Source organism: Rhincodon typus, chromosome 3 (assembly GCF_021869965.1).
Source record: "Rhincodon typus isolate 14 chromosome 3, sRhiTyp1.1, whole genome shotgun sequence".
Lineage (NCBI taxonomy): Eukaryota > Metazoa > Chordata > Chondrichthyes > Orectolobiformes > Rhincodontidae > Rhincodon > Rhincodon typus.
Window position 1 is genome coordinate 82,921,480 of NC_063334.1, and position 19,536 is coordinate 82,941,015.

General features: G+C 39.5%; 1 protein-coding gene across 11 annotated transcripts in view; it reads left to right on the forward strand.

The window, feature by feature from the left end:
* kiaa0825 (KIAA0825 ortholog) overlaps positions 1–19,536 on the forward strand; it is a 357,628-nt gene that overhangs the window by 159,073 nt on the left and 179,019 nt on the right. For 10 of the 11 annotated variants that reach the window (XR_007261761.1, XM_048595041.1, XM_048595037.1 and 7 more), the window contains 2 exons: positions 5,529–5,684; positions 9,015–9,109. Coding sequence is in view for 10 of the 11 variants with exons in the window: in XM_048595041.1 (XP_048450998.1) it covers positions 5,529–5,684; positions 9,015–9,109 (251 nt within the window). In the remaining variant the exon portion in view is untranslated. Of the gene's footprint in view, positions 1–5,528; positions 5,685–9,014; positions 9,110–19,536 lie in introns of those variants that run through there. The other variant, XM_048595048.1, reaches the window with a different exon arrangement.

Below are 19,536 nucleotides of genomic sequence, written 5' to 3' on the forward strand. Positions count from 1 at the left end.
AGTATGGCACATTTATATTTCTGAACAGTTTCAGGATGAAGTTGTGCAATACTGCTTCTCAGAACTAGGTTTAATATAAACTGTCCTGTTTAAATTGCAAGGCAGTTTCTTCAACATTCTGTTGTCCACATACATGCAATTGCTTTAAAGTCATATTTTGTAATAGTGAGGAATGTAAAAGTATGGGAAAATTCAGTTTTCGTTGGTCAGCAACATTATTGTTTCTTCCTCTATACCATCAGCCACTGTCTTCCTGCATTTCAGCCAAGTTTGGATCTAATGTGCCACTTTGCCTTGGATCCTTTGGCTGTTTCCTCCTTGTCCAATCTGCCATGAGGGACTTTATCAAAAGCCTTGTTCAGTAGGTAGACATCATCAAATGGATAATGTCATCAACACTTCTGGTTACCCCTTTAAAAAATTTAATCAAACTTGTCAAACACAAGCTTTCCTTAACAAATCCATGCTGACTATTCCAGATTTGTCCATGTCTCTCTATGTGCAGAGATATTCTGTCCCTTAGAATTCTTTCTCATAACTTACCCACCATCAAGAGTAAACTGGTTGCCCTGTAATTTCATGGTCTATCCCTACCTTTTTTTTTAATAATGGGAAACTATTAGCAATCCTCCAGTTCTCTGGAGCCTTACCTGTGGCCAGTGACTGACATTTTTTCTGTTCTAACCCAGTCTGTTGAAGAAGGTATTTCATCTGGGCCTGCAGATTTACCCACTTTTTAAGGCTGCTAAACCCACTAGTATCTCCTGTCAATCTATGTTAACTCCTTCTGATATTTCACAGTTGCATACCCTAATATCTGTGCCTACATTGTCCTATTCATTGTGAAGACTGATGCAAATTATTCATTGAGGACTGTGCCCATGCCTTTCAGGTCCACACTTGGATTATCTCCATGGCCCATAATGGGCCCTACTATTCTTTAGCTATTCTTTTTCTCTTTATATAATTGGAAGTGGTCCTTTGGGATTTCCTTTATTCTACCCTCCACCATTTTCTCATGCACTTTCTTTGCTTTCCTAATTTCCTTTTTAAGTTCCTCCCCACACTTTTTAAACTTCTCTAGGGACTCTACATTAATGGGCCCTTGGGATCTGCCATAATCTTCTAATTTTTTCTGAATCCTAAACTTCATGCACTTGACATCCAGGGCTCTCTGTCTTGGGCTCACTCTTTTGTCTTTTTCGGAATATATTTGCCCTCTACTCTTGTTATTCCTCCTTGAATGTCTCCCACTGCTCTGACACAGTTTTATCTGTAGCTATCTGCTCTAAGTCCACTTGGGCCAAATTGTATCGTATCTTAGTAAAATTATCCTTTCTCCACTTTAAAATTTTATTCATGTTCCATCCTTATTCTTTTCCATAACTATCTCAAATCTAACTGTTGTTGTCACCATCTCCAAAATGCTCCCTAATAATGCGCCTTCCACTTACCTGGATTTTTTCCAAATATTAGGTCCAAAACTGTCCCCTTCGTTGCTGGGCTTTCTACATACTGACTGAAAAAAGGTTGTGGATGTAATTTAAAAATTTTGTTCCCTCCTAAACTTGCACACTAAAACTATCCCAGTTAACATTTGAATGCCCTACTAATATTCCCTTGTTATTTTCTATTTCCCTGAAATGTGATTGCATATTTGATCCTCTATTTCTCCCTGACTGCTTAGGGGCCTACAATGCATATCATCAGTGTGTTTACTCCTTTTCTTTTACTTCTACCCTCATGGCTTCATTTGATGATTCTTCCAAGATACCATCCCTTCTTGCTGCTATATTGATTCCTTTAACGATATTACACTCCATCTGCCCTTTCTATCTCCCTCTCTATCTTGTCTGAATACCCTATACCCAGGAATGCTGAGCTGCTACTCCTGCCCATCTTGAAGTTAAATATCAGTCATATCTATGACATCATAATCTCACATGCCAGTCTGCGTCCTCAGCTCATCTATCTTATTCCTTACGCTCCTTACATTAAAATAGATTCAATTTAGCCTTCTTATCTTTCTTCCCTGCCCAAATATCATCTGACACTTGTTTGCCAGTTCTGCTCACTCATCTGTATCCTTTTGCAGCTAAGTTGTGTAGGCTATTCCTTGTTCCTACATTTAATCTGAGTATCAACAAAATTTGGCGCACAAGCAAATATATTTAGTGCCTCCACAGTACTAATTCTATAAACATTATACTCACACATCCATGCATCTTGGTTGCTTGGATTGACCAAGAGTCAGGTTGGAGTGGATGATCAGTCCTCCTGTAATGTGGCCTCCAGGTAGCTGATCAGGCTACTTCTTTCATAGGCGCATTAATTGTCACTGTGGGCCATCTTGTCTTATCCATCAGTTTTTGCATGCAATTTGTACACATTCTGCATGATCAGCCCTCGATCCCATTCTCTGTTTCTCAGTAATTGGTCATTCAACCACTGGTGGCTGTCACAAGTGTATTGTGTCCCCCAGGATCAGGTGACCCTACACTGTCCACAACACCACCTTGTTTTTAAGGATCTTATCTTTTGGTTACAATCACATTCAATAGCTAAAATTTTTCTTGTGTTTATCTTCTGCCTTTCAGGAAGGAAACCAGACAACTTAAACGTTACCTCTCCCATACATCCCCTCTGAATCTAAAAGAACTGACTATATTATTATTTATAACACTTTTATCCAGTCCTCACAGCATGACCTTAAGAGATAGTAGAAACTGCAGATGCTGGAGAATCTGAGATAACAAGGTGTAGAGCTGGATGAACACAGCAGGCCAAGCAGCATCAGAGTGGAGATAAGTTCGGTGGGGCAGGAGCAGGCGGAGACAATGGGTCGACCGGGGCAGTCAGGTTTGTGGATTTTGGGAAGGAGATAGAAGCAGGCGGTGCGGGGTTGGGGAACGATGAGGTTGGAGGCTGTGAATCTAGGCCCGAAACGTCAGCCTTCCTGCTCCTCTGATGCTGCTTGGCCTGCTGTGTTCATCCAGCTCTACACCTTGTTATCTCATGACCTTAAGACCCATGAGGCTCCAACATTTCCACTTCTCCTTTCAGGTTTTTGCAAAGTTACACATAGAGTTTAGTCAGCACACTGAGGTTTCCTTTAGATCCTTGCTACCTAACTTGTCTTTTTTTTGCCTTTGCCTACTTTTCATCACCATCCCACTCCTTCATACAGTTTATCTAAGCTAATCTGTATGGTAGTCACTTGCATTTTATTATTCTTTTGTGTTTGCTACTTCTTCAAGTGGGCATCATATTTAATTTTAATATGCATTTTTAAAATTTTACTCCATATTTCGAATTCAAGTCATTTATATATAGAAAATAAAGTAATCAAAGCACTAATCTTTGCGGAACACTTCTGTTCTGTCATCCTCAATTCTGAATCATAACTATTACCACAGCTTCCTGCTTTTTATCCTTTGCATTTCTTTTCATCCAACTGATTTGGTGGCAGCCCTACTCTGAGCCTAAATATGGTTAACCAGCTTTTATTAGGTACTTTATCACATTCTTTCGATGGAGCCAAATAGACAACATCCGTTATACTCCCTTCATCAATATTCTCTGTTATTTCATCAAAAGAAGTCAGTTAAATCAGTTAAGCACAACCTGCCTTTTACGAATCCATGCTGGGTCTCCTTAATTAACTTAAAACTCTCCAAGTGCTTCTTGATTTTTGTTTTCCTCCTGATTAAGCATTCCAAAACCTTACTGTACCAGTAATGATAGACCAACTGCTCTGTAGTTGCTAGGACTACCCTCAAACCATTCCTTGAAGAAGTGACATTTGCCACTCTGCAATTCTTTGGAATCACCCCCATATCTACTGAAGCTTGAAATATTGAAACACACTTCCTTTAGAAACTTGGGATACAAAAAATCCAGACCAGTTGATCAGGTTCACATCCTATTCTAGTGATTTGAGCACAAAATCTAAACTGATACAGTAGTACAGTACTTAAGTACTAATTTTACAAGTTCAGTACAACTTTTGGAAAGGTTATCTTTAGGAAGAGACATCTACCTTCACAGACAAAAGATTTCATTATGGTATTTTGAAGAAGAGCAAGGAGATTTCTCTCCTGAATTCTAACTAGTATTTATCACTCAACTAACATCACTAAAATAGATTACCTGATCTATTAAAGCATTATTGTTTGTGGAGCCTTACTGTGTGTATATTCATGCAGTGATGCTTTTCTGACATTAAAATCAAAATTACACTTCAATTATATTGTTTTAGTTGTAAAGTGTTTGGGATATTCTGTGGTCACTTAATGCTTCATATAATGGAAGTTTTTATTATCCCTGATTTGCTTTCATAGACAATAAACATGTGTGTTAACGTTTCGGGGCTCCAGTGACCCTTCCTCAAAACCGCACCAGAAATGTTAACTCTGTTTTTTCCTTCACAGATGATGCCAGACCTGCTGAGCTTTTCCAGCAATTTCTGTTTTGTTTCCTGATTTACAGCATCCGCAGTTCTTTCATTTTTTTTTATTAAATATTTGTGGATATTTAGCTTTTGTTGCTTTTATTTCCACATTTCAATTTCTCTCATCAGTGCACTATCTGCTTCTGTAGCTTGATCTAAAAATCTGCACTGAATTCCTTAATCAGCTAGGCAAGTGAACATTGCTATTCACTGTTGCTGAACTTTGAATATCAACGACAATTAACAACTGTGACTCTGCTCACCAAAGACAATTGCATTTAATTATTCTACTGTTGAAAAGTTTTTTTTGATGCTCTTAACTCCAGAAAAAATAGCATGCAGTCAGAGGTTTGCTTTTGTAAACAATTTAAAACATGTAAAATAAAAACAGAAGGTTGGACGCATTCAGCAGGTAAGGTCGCATCAGTGGAGAGGAAAACGAACTGATCATTTTGGTCTGTGAACTTCCAGCAGAGCAATTCAAAAAGTTGAAATATTGGCCAGAATTTTTAAATGGGCTGGGGTTGAAACCAGAAGTGAATGAGTCTACAATTTCACACTGCTGATTACTGTGCCAGTTTCCTGCCATGATCCTAAGCCATTTCAAAGAGAGCGCTCAGAATCAGGTTGGTTGCCTGCTATGAATCAGTCACAGTTTAGGTGTTTAGTAATGTGAGATAGATATTCTTGCAATTGAACAGCAGCAAATATTATTGAATATCACTATATACAGTGATATATATATAGAAGATGATTCAAGAGGACATCGAACCTGGAGCCATACAGATCCAGGCTCTAGTTTCATCATTATCTGACCTCATTATGAAATTGCTCCCTTTCACACATGCTCAGTAGCTGTTTTTAGAGTAAGTGTACCTTTCCTTTTACAGACCGGCGGTAGTGATACTCAAATGTTTATGACACTCTATTGATACTTCATTCACTGGATTTTTTTTTAAAAAGCTTTGAAAAATATTAGACTTCAAATTGATTTATTTGAAAATAAGCACTAGTACAAATAGGTTTGTTTGTTCCACCAGTTATTTGTTTGACGTTAATATTTTCCTTTTGCCTTTAGAATCAGTTAAAGGAGCAAATTTATTCTTGGCGCTCTTCAGATGAGAAGGGGTCCCTGGAGAAACCTTGGCAACTTAGAATGCAGGATTTTAAGCAGCCTTTGATATTTAATCCTCTGCATGCTTTTAACCATATCGGCACCAGAAATTTTAACCAGGTAACTTTCACAATAAAAATGACAGCAGAATGAAAGGTATTGTTTTTATTGGTTTCTTGTTAGTTATTTTAACAACTGTTATAATATATATTTACGCTTTACATGCCATAACTTTTTTCATTAAGTCTGCCCAAAGTCTGGTGCTGGATCTGCTTGCAGGTCTCTGAAAGCTGCACTTTCAATTGTCTTATGAAGTTAATTTCCTTTTCTATTCTATTTATTTTTGACTATGGACTGAAATGGGAAAAGAACATTTTAAAAACTCACAATTGTTTAAGAATTGCTGCATTTTTTAAAAGCAAGTAACCTGACACTCATTATAAGTAGTGTTTACACAACTGCTTGTTCAAGTAGTGGTGGAAGACTGGTTTGCAGACGAGCTGGAGCCAAGGGGTGTGTATAAATGGAGATTTGGCTGGCAATGAATAGCTGAGTAGTCTGTGGACTTATGACCAGTTGTCAATGGCACAAGCCTTTTATCTGCCAATAATTAAGTGATTGGCTCCCAGGAAGCTGAACAGCTTTAGAGGTATGAATGTTTGAGGTGAAACAATAAGGTATTCACAAGAACTATGTTTTTAATCTGTGACCCTCAACCAGTAAGCCAAAAACTTTATAAGTGTTATCCAGCCATCCTGTACCATCTGCAAGCAAGTGAAAGTATCTGGAGAAGGAAAATCAAGGAGTAGCATTTCCTGACAAGCCAAAAAGAGTATCTCAGCAAATTCTGTGAGCAGGGACCAATGAACTGTCTTGCCAGTCTTTCCCTGCACCCATTATACCCATGTGTTTTTTTCCCTGGCTGTGTCTAACCACATGTGCGTGCATGGGGATGTTGATAAGGAGATTAGAATTTTAATTTTAATTAGTTTAGTTGTATGTCATCAGTTCATAATTGCTTATCTGTAGTTGGGATATATCTATATGTCATAAATAGCAATTCTTGTTAAGTATAGAAACCTGGTCCATGCTTTCTGTCAACCTGGGGCTAAAGGATGGATAAGTTAGGGAATTCTGCTTTTTAAAATCCGATTGAGACAATTCTGGGAATTGTATCCTAGTGCACTATCTCAGTTAGACATAACAGTACTCAATAAGACATAAAGTGCTAACTAAATAGAACATATGCCCAATTTCATTCCACTCTAAGAAGATCACATTTGCTTCTCCCAGCGTTTTTTTTTTCCACACAGGAAGTGAATGGAATAGGATTCAAATTTGTATTCTTGCTGCTCCATGGTGATACCTACTATTATTCAAACTTTGTAGCCTGTTATTTGAAACCACAGCACCAAAACCAATTTAAATTTGCTCTAAAAATTTCCTTTTCTTATATTTGTTTAGCTTAATTTACTGCTTATTTGTATTAAATTGTTTGACTTTTAATATTTAAAAGTAACACTTTTAAAGTTGATGTTTACTGTATTTTTCCTTCCATTTACGTCCTTTACTTGATTATTAACAGAAGATGTTTGCCAACATACAATGTCTTTTCAGCCAGAAGGATGACTATCCTGAGCTTAGAACTATCCTATGGCAGCCACTATTGTCATTCTCTCATTGACTGAGAGGACTGAAATGTTCCGTTTTAGTGAGACATCAATAGACAAAAATTTCTGCCTCATTGTTCCATTTAGTGATCTCACCAGGAATTAGCCAAATTAACCATGGAGCAGGAAGAATACAATAGCAGTTTGACAGTATTAGTAAAGATCAGCCTGGGATTTCAAATGAATAATTAGTTCTTTGTATCTGTGATATTGAATGAAATCTCTAACAATATATATTAATATATTGAAACACGGTCACTTACAAATTGTTGTGAAAATGCAGAAGCTCATGTCTTGCATATCACTTTGACGTGTGGCATACTTGGTTAAAATTAGGCAAGGACTTCGTGAGTCTCAACAGAGGCTGTAACCCTTCATCAGAACTGAAAGCAGCTTGGAAAAGGTGGTATTTATGCTGATAATGGCGCTGAGGTTGAGGGGGGATGTAGGGAAAGAAGCAAGATGGGTAGATGGAGATGCTGCCGAGAGAGAGAGAGAGAGCGAAAACAAAGGGAAGCAAACAAAGGGATAGCTGATAGTAATCTGGAGGTAATCTGAAGATGGGTCCCGACCTGAAACGTCAACTTTCCTGCTCCTCTGATGCTGCCTGACCTGCTGTGTTCCTCCAGTTCCACACTGTGTTATCTCTGACTCCAGCATCAGCAGTTCTTACTATCTCTGAATAATCTGGAAGGTGATGTTAATGCTGAATAGTGCTAACAGGATCTGTCAATAGTTGAAAGTGGTTTGAAAGTGGACTGTTCTGGGAGCAACCCAAACAGAACACATGAGGGTGGGTAATGAACATGGAAGGAGATAGTTCATGCTCTGAAATTGTTAAATTTCAAGTTGGGTCCTGAGGCACATGCGCTCTGTCTCTGACACTCGCTTGCTGACACTCGCTCTTGCTGTCAATTTGGGCACAATGTCCATCTATCTGTCTCACTCCTCCTTCACCAACACCACCCTTTCCTTGCTGTCAGCAACATATATATCACCTTTTTCCCAGATGTTTTCAGTTCTGACAAAGGGTCATTGACCCAAAACTGTTTTTCTCTCCATAGATGCTGCCAGTCCCACTGAATTGCTCCAGCACTTCCTGTTTTTGCTTCAGACCTCCAGCATCAGCAGTTTTTCTTTTCTCTTAACTTCACATTGAGTTGAGTGCAGATTGAATCTCTGCCTGCCTCTAACAAGACCTGTGAATTGTGAGAATGTGTAGCTAAGGAGAAGGATTTTCTTCATCATGAAATTTTCCGTTATTAGGTATCATTAATCATATAAGCCCACAGAATGCTCTGTTCAATGTGCTACAGTGCTGGAGCACAAAAATTTTCAGCTCACATTCTTTTTCAATATAGTTCCCTTATGGACTCCTCAATCAGTTAATTTATTCAAAATCATTACTGTTGAACCCAACTTTACTGTAAGGCGTTTTGTTTGTTGCTTTTATTTTACCCACAAAATTCCTCGCAAAATAAGGGATCTCCCAAAAAAACATGCAGGGACTGGTTGCAAAAGTGGGGTGGAAATCGCCTTGTGACCTAAAAGAACAGCAAAATTGATTTAGCTATTTAATAACCAATGAGAACATACCCAAATTAATTGTCATCTTATTAAAATAAAAAGCTTTTGTGTGTACATGATTGATGTCTTCTGTCTCAGCCTTTGTTCAAGACCTCCTTCTCTTTACTTAGTCCATCACAGCTGGAGCTGCAATATACTTATCATATTTGTTCTGATTAATAACTAACAATATCTTATTTTCATTTATCAACAGTCAGCTATAACTGAGTGGAACTGGGATTGGTCAAAAGTGCTGCATTGTAATCTAGGACTGAGTCAATTGACCTTCAGGGCACTACTAGCAAACAGGTAATTGCTTATTTTCAGAACTGACTGTCATGTTCAGTTTGTATGTTGTTTTATTATACATCCTTATGTGGCATTTCTCCAAGAAATAGCAGCCTGTGTGATTTGTGTACCAAAGCTATTTCATAAATCTGATCACAAAGACATGATTCAGCAATATGTTGGCAAGCAAATGCATTTATACTCTTTTTTCCTTTCTCTGAATTTTAGTTACTAATTAATTATGTCCAATCCTTTAATTTTGTTTTACTTTCTTTATTTTATTGGTCTAAGCATATAATAAAAATATGCTTTGGTTTCTGTCTTTCCACTTTCCTGGAAATGATTTCTTTTTGTATTTCAGTCTCTGATTCAGCCAGTTTGCAGTGGCTGATATTTGGTAATTGATATTACATGGTTTTTTCATACATTGTATCGTACATTCTGAAGAGTATCTGAGGAAGTCAAAAATAATTTAGTGCCTGCTCCTTTCTGCCACACTCAATAACTTCCACAACATTTATTAGGGTTTAATTTTTTTCCTTTTCCTCATATTAGCACAAATCCTGCTACAAAATTGGTAACAGTATTCTCCCCTTGATTGACTAATTTTGCACACTCTATTTCATACAAGGCTAGAGATAATCTCAAGGTGATAAATGGAATATTGTTTCGTTACCAAATTGAGTTAGAGGAAACATACTGAAGATTGTGCATAAGAAATATCCATGGGAGCTGTGATAGTGTTACAAACACTTTTGATTCATAAGATAGCTAACATGTTAAATTCCTCGAGCACAGAAGCATTTGGGACCAAGATCATATTCATTAGCATTAGAGATCAAATTCTGGAGGCAGTGCAATCTCCGAAACTGAGAGTGATGGGACAGACTCAATGGGCTGATCTTTCATCCTGACCCTGTGTCTCCTCAGGTGACCATCACAATTTTTAACAAGCAGGCCAATTAGTGGCCAGGATGCATGGACACCATCCAATTAGAGATGGCAGAGGCATGGAGTAGATGATAGAGTAGCAAGACTGGTGTGATGCGAAAGCAAAGTGACAGCTATTATTGTGGTTGCCAGTTTAATGGGAAATGGAAGAAGGATGAGGACAGTGGTAGAGCAGAAGGAGAGGAAAGTGTTTGAAGGTGGTCTCTCAATTCACCAAGAACTTTTGAGAGCTTCAAACATCTGATTAATAATTGAAAGAATAACGAACCATGCTTTCATATTTTAAAACTGGGAAATTCAGGGTTTACTTATGGTAGATATAGAAATTGCTGCCATTACCTCCAAGTGTAAATAATTTTCATCTTTCTGCCAATAAAATAATTTGAGTCTTTTCTCTCACAGTGGAACTACTTAGACTTACTGTCTTGCAAACTCCAGCACAGGTCAAGTGACCTCCTACATCTACTTTACACTTAAAAGTTACAGTCACAAACTATAATAATTTATAAATGAAATGGTGCAAAAAACTTAATGGTATAAACCTCTGAAATGTAAGACAGGTCTGCAGTCATAAGCACACATGAGCTGAGCAGCCCTAGAGAGCATTGTCCTCTAGAATAGTCAAGACTTAGATTCCCAGGAGCATAGCTCAGATCTACAGCAAAAGTGGGAATCACAACACTGAAGACAGGAACATAAATATGTCACTGTATCTTGAAGCAGTGAAGAAGGGCAACATGGTCCTAACTCTCACCTAACTTGCAGGAAAGGAAAGAGTGCACAAGTGCAAGAGAAAGGACTTTGTGAAATGTTGCTGGCCATATATGACCATTCTGACAGGAGGCAGCCTGGGGTGGCAGTATATCAGTGAGTAGGTAATGACAACAAAAACAAAGTTGCTGGAAAAGCTCAACAGGTCCAGCAGCGTCTGTGAAGGAAAAAACAGAGTTAATGTTTCGGGTCCGGTGACCCTTCATCAGAACAGTTCTGATGTTCAGACCTGCTGAGCTTTTCCAGCAACTTTGTTTTTGTTCCTGATTTACAGCATCCGCAGTTCTTTCGGTTTTTATTTAGTAGGTGATGACAAGATGAAAGTCTGTCCAAAACTTGGTGAAAAGATTTGATTATCTCCAGATGATAGGGATAGAACTCCTTCCTCCTTGATTTCCTTCAGGCCTTAGCATTAGCTCTAATGAGTTGATTGAGCCCTGCAGAAGCAACTGCTGACAGAGGTGATTTAACATAATCATATATCATACGTGGAGACAGATGTGGAGAGGGAGTAGCTGCAGATCAACAGATATCTTCATTGACTTGAGTAATGAGGCTGCATTGTAACACCACTCAAACCACACTTCCACCAGTACAGATAGACTTCGATCAGTGGATACCCTTTTGATCTTAGAACTAGTGAGACAGAGTCAATTACAAGCCACAAGTGAACAGAAAGAGATGTTGAAGTCAAGTGTAGCTATGGTCAATCCTCTGTGAAGAATGAAGAACAGACAGAGCCATGGCCCATTGAGGTGTGATGCATGTGACTCATCCTAGGCCAAGAGCTGGAGATGTGTGCCCATTTCAAAGTTCCTTGATGTGGTCCAAAATAATAGGCACAGATTAGAGGCATCTGTCACCTGTGCCCTGTCTTCTATTAGGACTTTGATGACACAAGCTATTTCATTGCCAGAGTGGCACCTTTGTGAAAAGCCAAATGCGGCATTACTCTGTATGGAGGAGTGGCATGCAGAATATGTGAAACATTCTACTGTTTTCAGTGGTCAGCAGCTGCAGTGGCAAAGATGCATAAATAACTGTTGCATTCCAATTGGTCATTCACACAGATGCTCAAATGGTGATTATAGAGCTGCTGATGTCAGAAATGATGTTGAGGAAGCCACCTCTCATAGGATACTGTCATCAGCATTTGTCCCTTGGACCTTCTGACTAACACCTCTCCATTCTGCAAAGCCTTATGACATAGACTGCCCCTGCATTTGTTGCCTTGATAGTCTACACCTGATGGAATCCTTAAATGGAGGCATGTGGAGACTGTCTGTGCCTCATTGTGGTATCTTTCTGGAACTCCATGTAAGATGCAACTGACATTGACAGCGCAACCATGAACTGTATCTTGCAATGATGAGCAGCCATGGGAGAAATGTTGTCCAGGACATCATTTGATCCTTGCAACAACCCAACTGTGACTTTTGCCGCTATTGGTAGGGCATGCCCACATGCTCATATGTCAGAAAGCAATTTGCCTAGCTATGAGCATCCTCATGCAGCACAAATACTCTGACATTTCTAGGAAACTTGATTGATACACCCTGTTGTGAGGATATCATCTACATAGTCTCCCAGCCCCTTGCTCCCTTAACTCCCTCATGGCCAAGTACATACTGCTGATGATGCTTCTCATCGTTGCTCATCTCCAGTTCAGAGTAGCTAAACTTCATTTGCAGGAAAGGCCTTTTTTGTCTTCATTTGCACCATGATATCTTTCTGTACCATTCCTGCAATCTTTTCGTTACATAGTTTCTGGCATTCAGCTCTTTCCTCAATTATACTGTGATGGGTTATAATTCTAAGGAGGTACAACTTGATTTTAGAATGATCGAAAGCAATGTAGGAAACAACATTGTAACTCCAATTTACCAACCATCAAGTGTGTTTCTTAATTTGAGTGCAAAAGCACTGAATTTATGAAAATTCGATCATAGGATACAGATGTCACAGGTCAGGCCAGCATTTTTTATCCTTTTCATAATTTCAGAAAGCAGTTAGGAGTCAACTCCATTGCTGTGGATCTGAAGTCATATGTAGTCCAGGTAAGGAAAATGAATACGTGAGTGAACCAAATGGGATTTTAACAGCCATCAACAATAGTTACATGAACATCATTGAGCTGGCTTTTAACTCTGGAATTTTACTGAATCCTAATTTCATCATCTGCCATATGGGATTCAAACCCATGGCCCCAGAACATTCATTTGCATGGCATGGGTGTCTGGATTTCTAGTCCAATGATATGAAAACTACACTATTAGTTACTTTGAACTTCTGTTTTCATAAAAAGCATAAGTAATTGGGATCCTAGGTTTTAAAAAATTGATTTGACTCTAAGTTCAGGTATGACCCTGTACCATGAATATAACATGGAGTATATAACAAGCCAGAGAGATATGTCAGATTATCAGGGAATTTTATTATAGTTTACTGAAAGACTGGTTGAGACATCTCAGATGCATTCCAGAGTTCTATTAATTACACCTGTAGTGCACCAAAGTATCTAATGTATTTCTTCAGGGGTTTATATGAATTTTTAATCAGAGCTATGAGTTATAGTATCACAGCGTAAACATGTTCTTTCGCCAATCATGTCCACTGTGGAATATATCCAATAAGGACTGGAATTAAACAGAGGATTTCTAATGAGATCTATACTAATCAAGTTTGACATTACATAGCAGTTGTTCATAGAATTAAATCCTTGTGAATTTTGAGAAAGCAACTATTGCATTCTCGGAAGGCAAATTCGGCTACAACTGTTTAATCAGTTGTACCAAAGCTCCCGAGAAAACCATCAATGGTATGAAAGCTTTATTAGATCTTTCTACTGTTGGAGTTCCTCGGTTAAAAGAATGTAAGAGAGCAGCAAGCTGCCTAATATTAGCAAATTATCTAATACTTTTATGTACAGCAGCATTGCTACTCGCATCAAATTCCAGTTGGTATTTATAAAATGCATTCAGTACATTATAAAATAATTCAGTACTAAAGACAAGACTGTACTTTTACTAATTGCAATTCTCCATATTTGAGAAGTTAGTATTTTGACATTTTTTCTTAGTGTAAGTCAATATCTTGGATTCTGCAGTTAGCAGCAGAACAATCACTCTAGCTATTAACTTTAAAGAAAACTGGTCACAAAGATCTGGTGACCTCTATGGCATGGATTTAACCTTTCTCAATATTAAATTTGAATCTGGTGCCAAGTCAAGTAGATCTCAGGCATCCAACAGCAGTGGTGTCATCAAGCAGAAGAAGTCTCATGGACAAGCTAGGAAGTTAAAATCACTGATTATCCTTCACTTTTAGAGATCATTTAAAAGAAAATGATATGAAGCTTGGGACATACATATATGATTAAGGTAGAAGCTGAAATACAGAAACAAGCTTCAAAATAGAAATATTGGTTTCTTTTTAATCTTAGATGAGAAAAATGTAATTCCATTATTATGGCATTAGTTATTTTCAGGGCCAGAAATACTCAATGGTGTTAATGAAGTTATTAAGCCATTAAAAACCCCATTTTACCTTATTAAATAATGTTTAACATTTTAAAGGGTTTTACATGTAATCTAATAGTGTAAGAGTAAATGTTCTTGTTAGTTCAATGGTTTCTAATTGATGGCAGTATGTAGGAATCAGTGTCAGACATCTTTGACTAAGAAGTGAAAATACTAACTGTTGTGATCTAGATATTGTACAACAAAGGTATAAGCTGTAAAATAACATAAATCAACATTATCTCACAGGTGTTTAATTTGTTTATGTTCAATGCATTTTGTCCTCTGTCGGCAGAGGGATTAACCCTTTTGCAAGAAGTGGGTTAACACCAATGTTAAAATAATGGACACAGTATGTTGATGTGACTGCATGCTTTATTTGTATACTAGTGCTATCATTGGGGTTGGGGGGTCAGTTAGTTCGGTTGGATGGACAGCTGCTTTGCAGTGCAGAGTGTTGACAACAGCATAGGATCAATTGCTCCACTAGCTGAGGTTATCACGACAGACTCTCCTTATAAACCTTTCCCCTCGCCTGAGGCATGATGACCCTAAACCACCGCTAGTTGTCTGTGTCTGTAATGAAAGAGCAGCTCTATAGTGACTTTATCTTTTTACTTAATTTACTGTAGTGATTGTAATGAGGTCAGCCAGCTGGACATCTTAGAATATGAGTTCCCTGATTTGGGATTGTTTATCTGGTCCAATCAGGGAAGAGCTGGCTGATGTATAAAAGGGGTGAATGTCAGGGATATTAAAACCTGAATGCTTGACTCAGTGGGAGGCAGTGCTATTGTGAAAGGCTATGCATTTGTAAACAAAGGGTGATTAGTGATGGGATGCCAGCCTCTGAAGAGTTATTTCAGTCGTGACGAGAGTAAGGAACGTACTGAAGAAACTTGCTTGCAGCAGTTATTTTGAAGTTCGGGAGTAAGCATTTTCTTACATCATGTCTCTATTTGGGAAGCTTGACTTGTTTGACCCTGATGTCAAGCATTGGGCCCAGAATGTGGAAAGAATGTGTTATCTTTTTCCAGGCAAGCAACAATTGTGGTAGCAGAAGGGAAACTAAACAAGTAATTCTCCTGACAGCCTGTGGTGCTATGGCTTTTTCTGCCGTTAGGAACTTGAGTTTTCCTGAAGTGCCAGATACTAAAACCTTTCAAGAATTGGTTGACATAATCAAGGAATATTATGACTGCAAGCCTCCTTTGATTCTGAGATGCAATTTGAGAACCAGGGGAATCTGTATCAGGGTTTTTGACTAGGTGAAGACAACTGGTTTTATCATTGGAAAATGCAGCAAGTGGACCGCATGAGTTGGAAGGTATTCCGATGGAAGTGGACACCTTCACCAATCCAGCTGAGCTTAGGAAACACCACTTGAGTGCAGGCAACAGATTAGCCTCACTCAGGAAATATTCTGATGAGAGTATCTCAAGGTTGACCCACAGCAAAACCCTAAAACCTTAAAGGCCAAGTCTAGGCTAAACAGTAACAATTTTCTTCAGGATCCTGCCCAGTAAGACTTTGTAATTGTCGATATGCGGAATTGGGGAAGCAACAGAGCCATCCTAGACTTAAATGAAGTAAGTTAACTCATAGGATGGTATTGAGGAGTGTATCCAAGATTCATCATGCCCTGGAGACTCCACCTGTATCTGGTTTGGAACAGTAAAATTGCTAAGTAACATCCAAATCAGAACCAGTCAATATAAATGAGATAACACGGTGTAGAGCTGGATGAACACAGCAGGCGAAGCAGCATCAGAGGAGCAGAAAAGCTGACCTACGCTCAGTCCGCAACAAACAACTACACCTCCCAGTCACGAACCATTTCAACTCCCCCTCCCACTCCTTGGACGACATGTCCATCCTGGGCCTCCTGCATTGCCAAAATGATGCCACCCGAAAGCTGCAGGAACAGCATAACATGTTTCGCTTGGGAACCCTGCAGCCCAAGGTTATCAATGTGGACTTCACAAGCTTCAAAATCTCTCCTCCCCCGACCGCATCCCAAAACCAGTCCAGCTCGTCCCCGCCTCCCTAACCTGTTCCTCCTCCCACCTCAAGCCCCACCCCCATCTCCTACCCACTAACCTCATCCCGCCTCCTTGACCTGTCTGTCCTCCCTGGACCGACCTATCCCCTCCCTAACTCCCCACCTACATTCACCTTTACTGGCTCCAACCCCGCCTCTTTGACCTGTCTGTCTCCTCTCCACCTATCTTCTCCTTTATCCATCTTCTATCCGCCTCCCCGTCTCTCCCTATTTATTTCAGAATCCCCTTCCCCTCCGCCGTTTCTGAAGAAGGGTCTTGACCTGAAATGTCAGCTTTCCTGCTCCTCTGATGCTGCTTGGCCTGCTGTGTTCATCCAGCTTTACACCGTGTTATCTTAGATGCTCCAGCATTGGCAGTTGCTACTATCTCAGTCAAGATAAATGTCTGGTTAAATGGCCGTCCTCTTCTAATGGAGATCGGTAGTGTTATCGCTGTATTGGTGATTACAGAACTAGTTTTTAATTAAATTTGCTCTGGACTTCAGCCCTTAAATTTGTGCAAAACTTCAGCTAAGCTGTGAACCTATACTGGGGAACCTTTGCAGATTAAGGAGAGAGCTTCTGTTCCAGTTTCTTATGAAAGGTAGCTGGTTCAGTTAGCGGTCATTGTATTAAAAGGCTTGGGCCCAAGCTTGATGGAGCAAGTGCTGTGGAGCCTCTTGAGAAGCGATGTTGTCATGTGCCGGTTCAAATTTATGTGGTCTGGTTTTTGCTGCTTTTGGTAGGCAGTGATTCTGGCTGTGCATTGTAATGGTCAATTATATTGCATCTAATTCAATGTATTTGTTGATGGAGTCCATGGATGAATGTCAAGCCTCCAAGAATTCCCTGGCTGTCCTCTGTTTGGCTTGTCCAATGATAGTAGTGTTGTCCCAGTTGAAAGTGTGGTTTTTCTTGTCTATGTGTATTGAAACCAAGGACATCTGGTCGTGTCGTTTAGTTGCTAGCTGGTGTTGGTGGATGCGGGTTGCTAGTTTCTTTATTCATTAACGGGATGAGGACATGGCTGTGGGTCTGGAGTCACAATGTAGGCCAGACCAGGTAAGGATGGCAGTTTCTTTCCCTAAGGACATTAGTGAACCAGGTGGGGTTTTTTTTGACATTCAACAATGGATTCATGGCCACCATTAGATTCTTAATTCCAAATATTTATTGAATTCAAATTCCATCATCTGCCTTGGCGGGATTCGAACCCGGGTCTCCAGAATGTTATCTGGGTCTCTGCATTAACAGTCCAGTGATAATACCACTATGCCATTGCCATTGAGAACTGATGGTGTCTGCAACACAGTTTGTCCCTGCCTGTTTGTCCCATGTAGTGTTTTGTGCAGTCTCTGCTTGGTATCTTGTAAACCACATTTGTTAAGTCCACGGTAACTATTGGTTTTTGAACCTTGGTCAGTTGCTGTCTTAGTGTGGCTGCCGGTTTATGTGTGTCATGATTCCTAGCCGTCTGAGTAGTCTGGCTGTCAGTTCTGAGGTGTTTTTTATATACGGTATGGTGGTTCTTGTTTCGGGTTTTGGTGTGACCTGGTTGTGTTGTCTGTTGGCTAGGCATCTGTAGATGAAGCTGCGGGGGTATCCATTTGTGTAAAGACCTTGTAGAGGTGTACTTCTTCTTCCTTCTGCAGATCAGGTGTGCTGCAGTGTGTAGTGGCCCTTTTGAACAGGGTCCTAACGCATCTCCTCTTATGTGAGTTGGTGTGGTTGCTGTGATAGTTGAAGACCTGGTCAGTATGTGTGGATTTCCTGTATATGTTTGTAGTGAAGTCACCGTTTTCTTTTCTTTCCACCGTCACGTTCAGGAATGGGAGTTTGTTGTTGTTGTTTTCCTCCTCTCTTGTAAATTTGATCTCTGAGTATGGTGTTGATGAGTCCGGTAGGTGTTTTCAATTTCTGTCCTTTTCATAATTACAAAAGCGTTGACCACGTACCTGATCCAGAGCTTGGCTCTCCGGACTGATAGCTGAGGCAGTCTTGCAAGGACTGGAACAAACAGCCCTCCCACAGATCCAACCCAACACCCCCCAGTCTGTCCAGTCTGTCTTCATATCTGAAACTCTCCAGCCCAAACAACAACCTGGTAAATCTCCTCTGCATTTCTATGGAAACTGTCTCTTTGTTGTCCTTGGGTCAAAATTCTGGAATTCCCTCCCTCATCTCCTTCATTGACTACAATGAAAAGAGACAGCCCTTCACTATCTTCTCAAGGATATGCTACTGCCACAAGGGCAAATACAGTTCGAAAATGTAGATACTTTTCTTTTGTGTGGAATTGGGTTTTGACCTAATTCTGTCACTGCATTCATCCATAGCAATACTGAGACTCATAACCTGATACCTCAAATCATTCCCAGCAAGGAGAAAGCAGTCTCACCCTACCACTCACTCCAAATATAACTGAGTTTGAAGGATTGATTTGAACCTCATATTCCACCAAGCCACAGTTTAAATGTTTCACATATCCATCATACCCACATGGAAATCTAGTTACAGTGCTGCATGGAAGGTTCTTGATTGGGGAATAGAGTATCTGACTAATGGTTTCTAAGGAACTAGGTACAGGGACTGGTTCCAAAGCGTTGTAGAGGTTCAAACCACCAGAAAAATGAAAAAGGAACAGTTTAGAAACTCAGATCTTGATGACAAAGCTATACAAGGCATTTGTAATGAGTCTGGTGCTACAGCATGGAAACAGACAGCCTTTCTACCTCTGCATTTGCAAAACAGTAAGGTTAAATCAAAGACCCCCAGATAATTACTCCAACGGTTCCTAACCAGATTTTTGAATAACCAATCCCAGATTTTGTGAATGGTTAATTTCCAAACACTGGTTTTGTATTTTAAACAAAAGACCTAACCATTTATTAAATACACGATAACTTTAGCAGACAGAAAATTAAACAATTCGATAACCTGATTAATGTATGTCCTTTAAACCCGAAACACTTGTTTTCAGCTGCCATTCACACAAAAGACACACAGACAAATAAACAAACTTAAAGGATAAATAAAAGAAAATAAAACTGGCCAGATTTCTTAAATGGCATTCACGATGCATTGTTTCACAGTATAAATGTCGACCCCTTGGCTGTTTTTCCTGAAACGTTGATCAAAGTCACCTTCTCAGTTCACCCAGGCAAAGG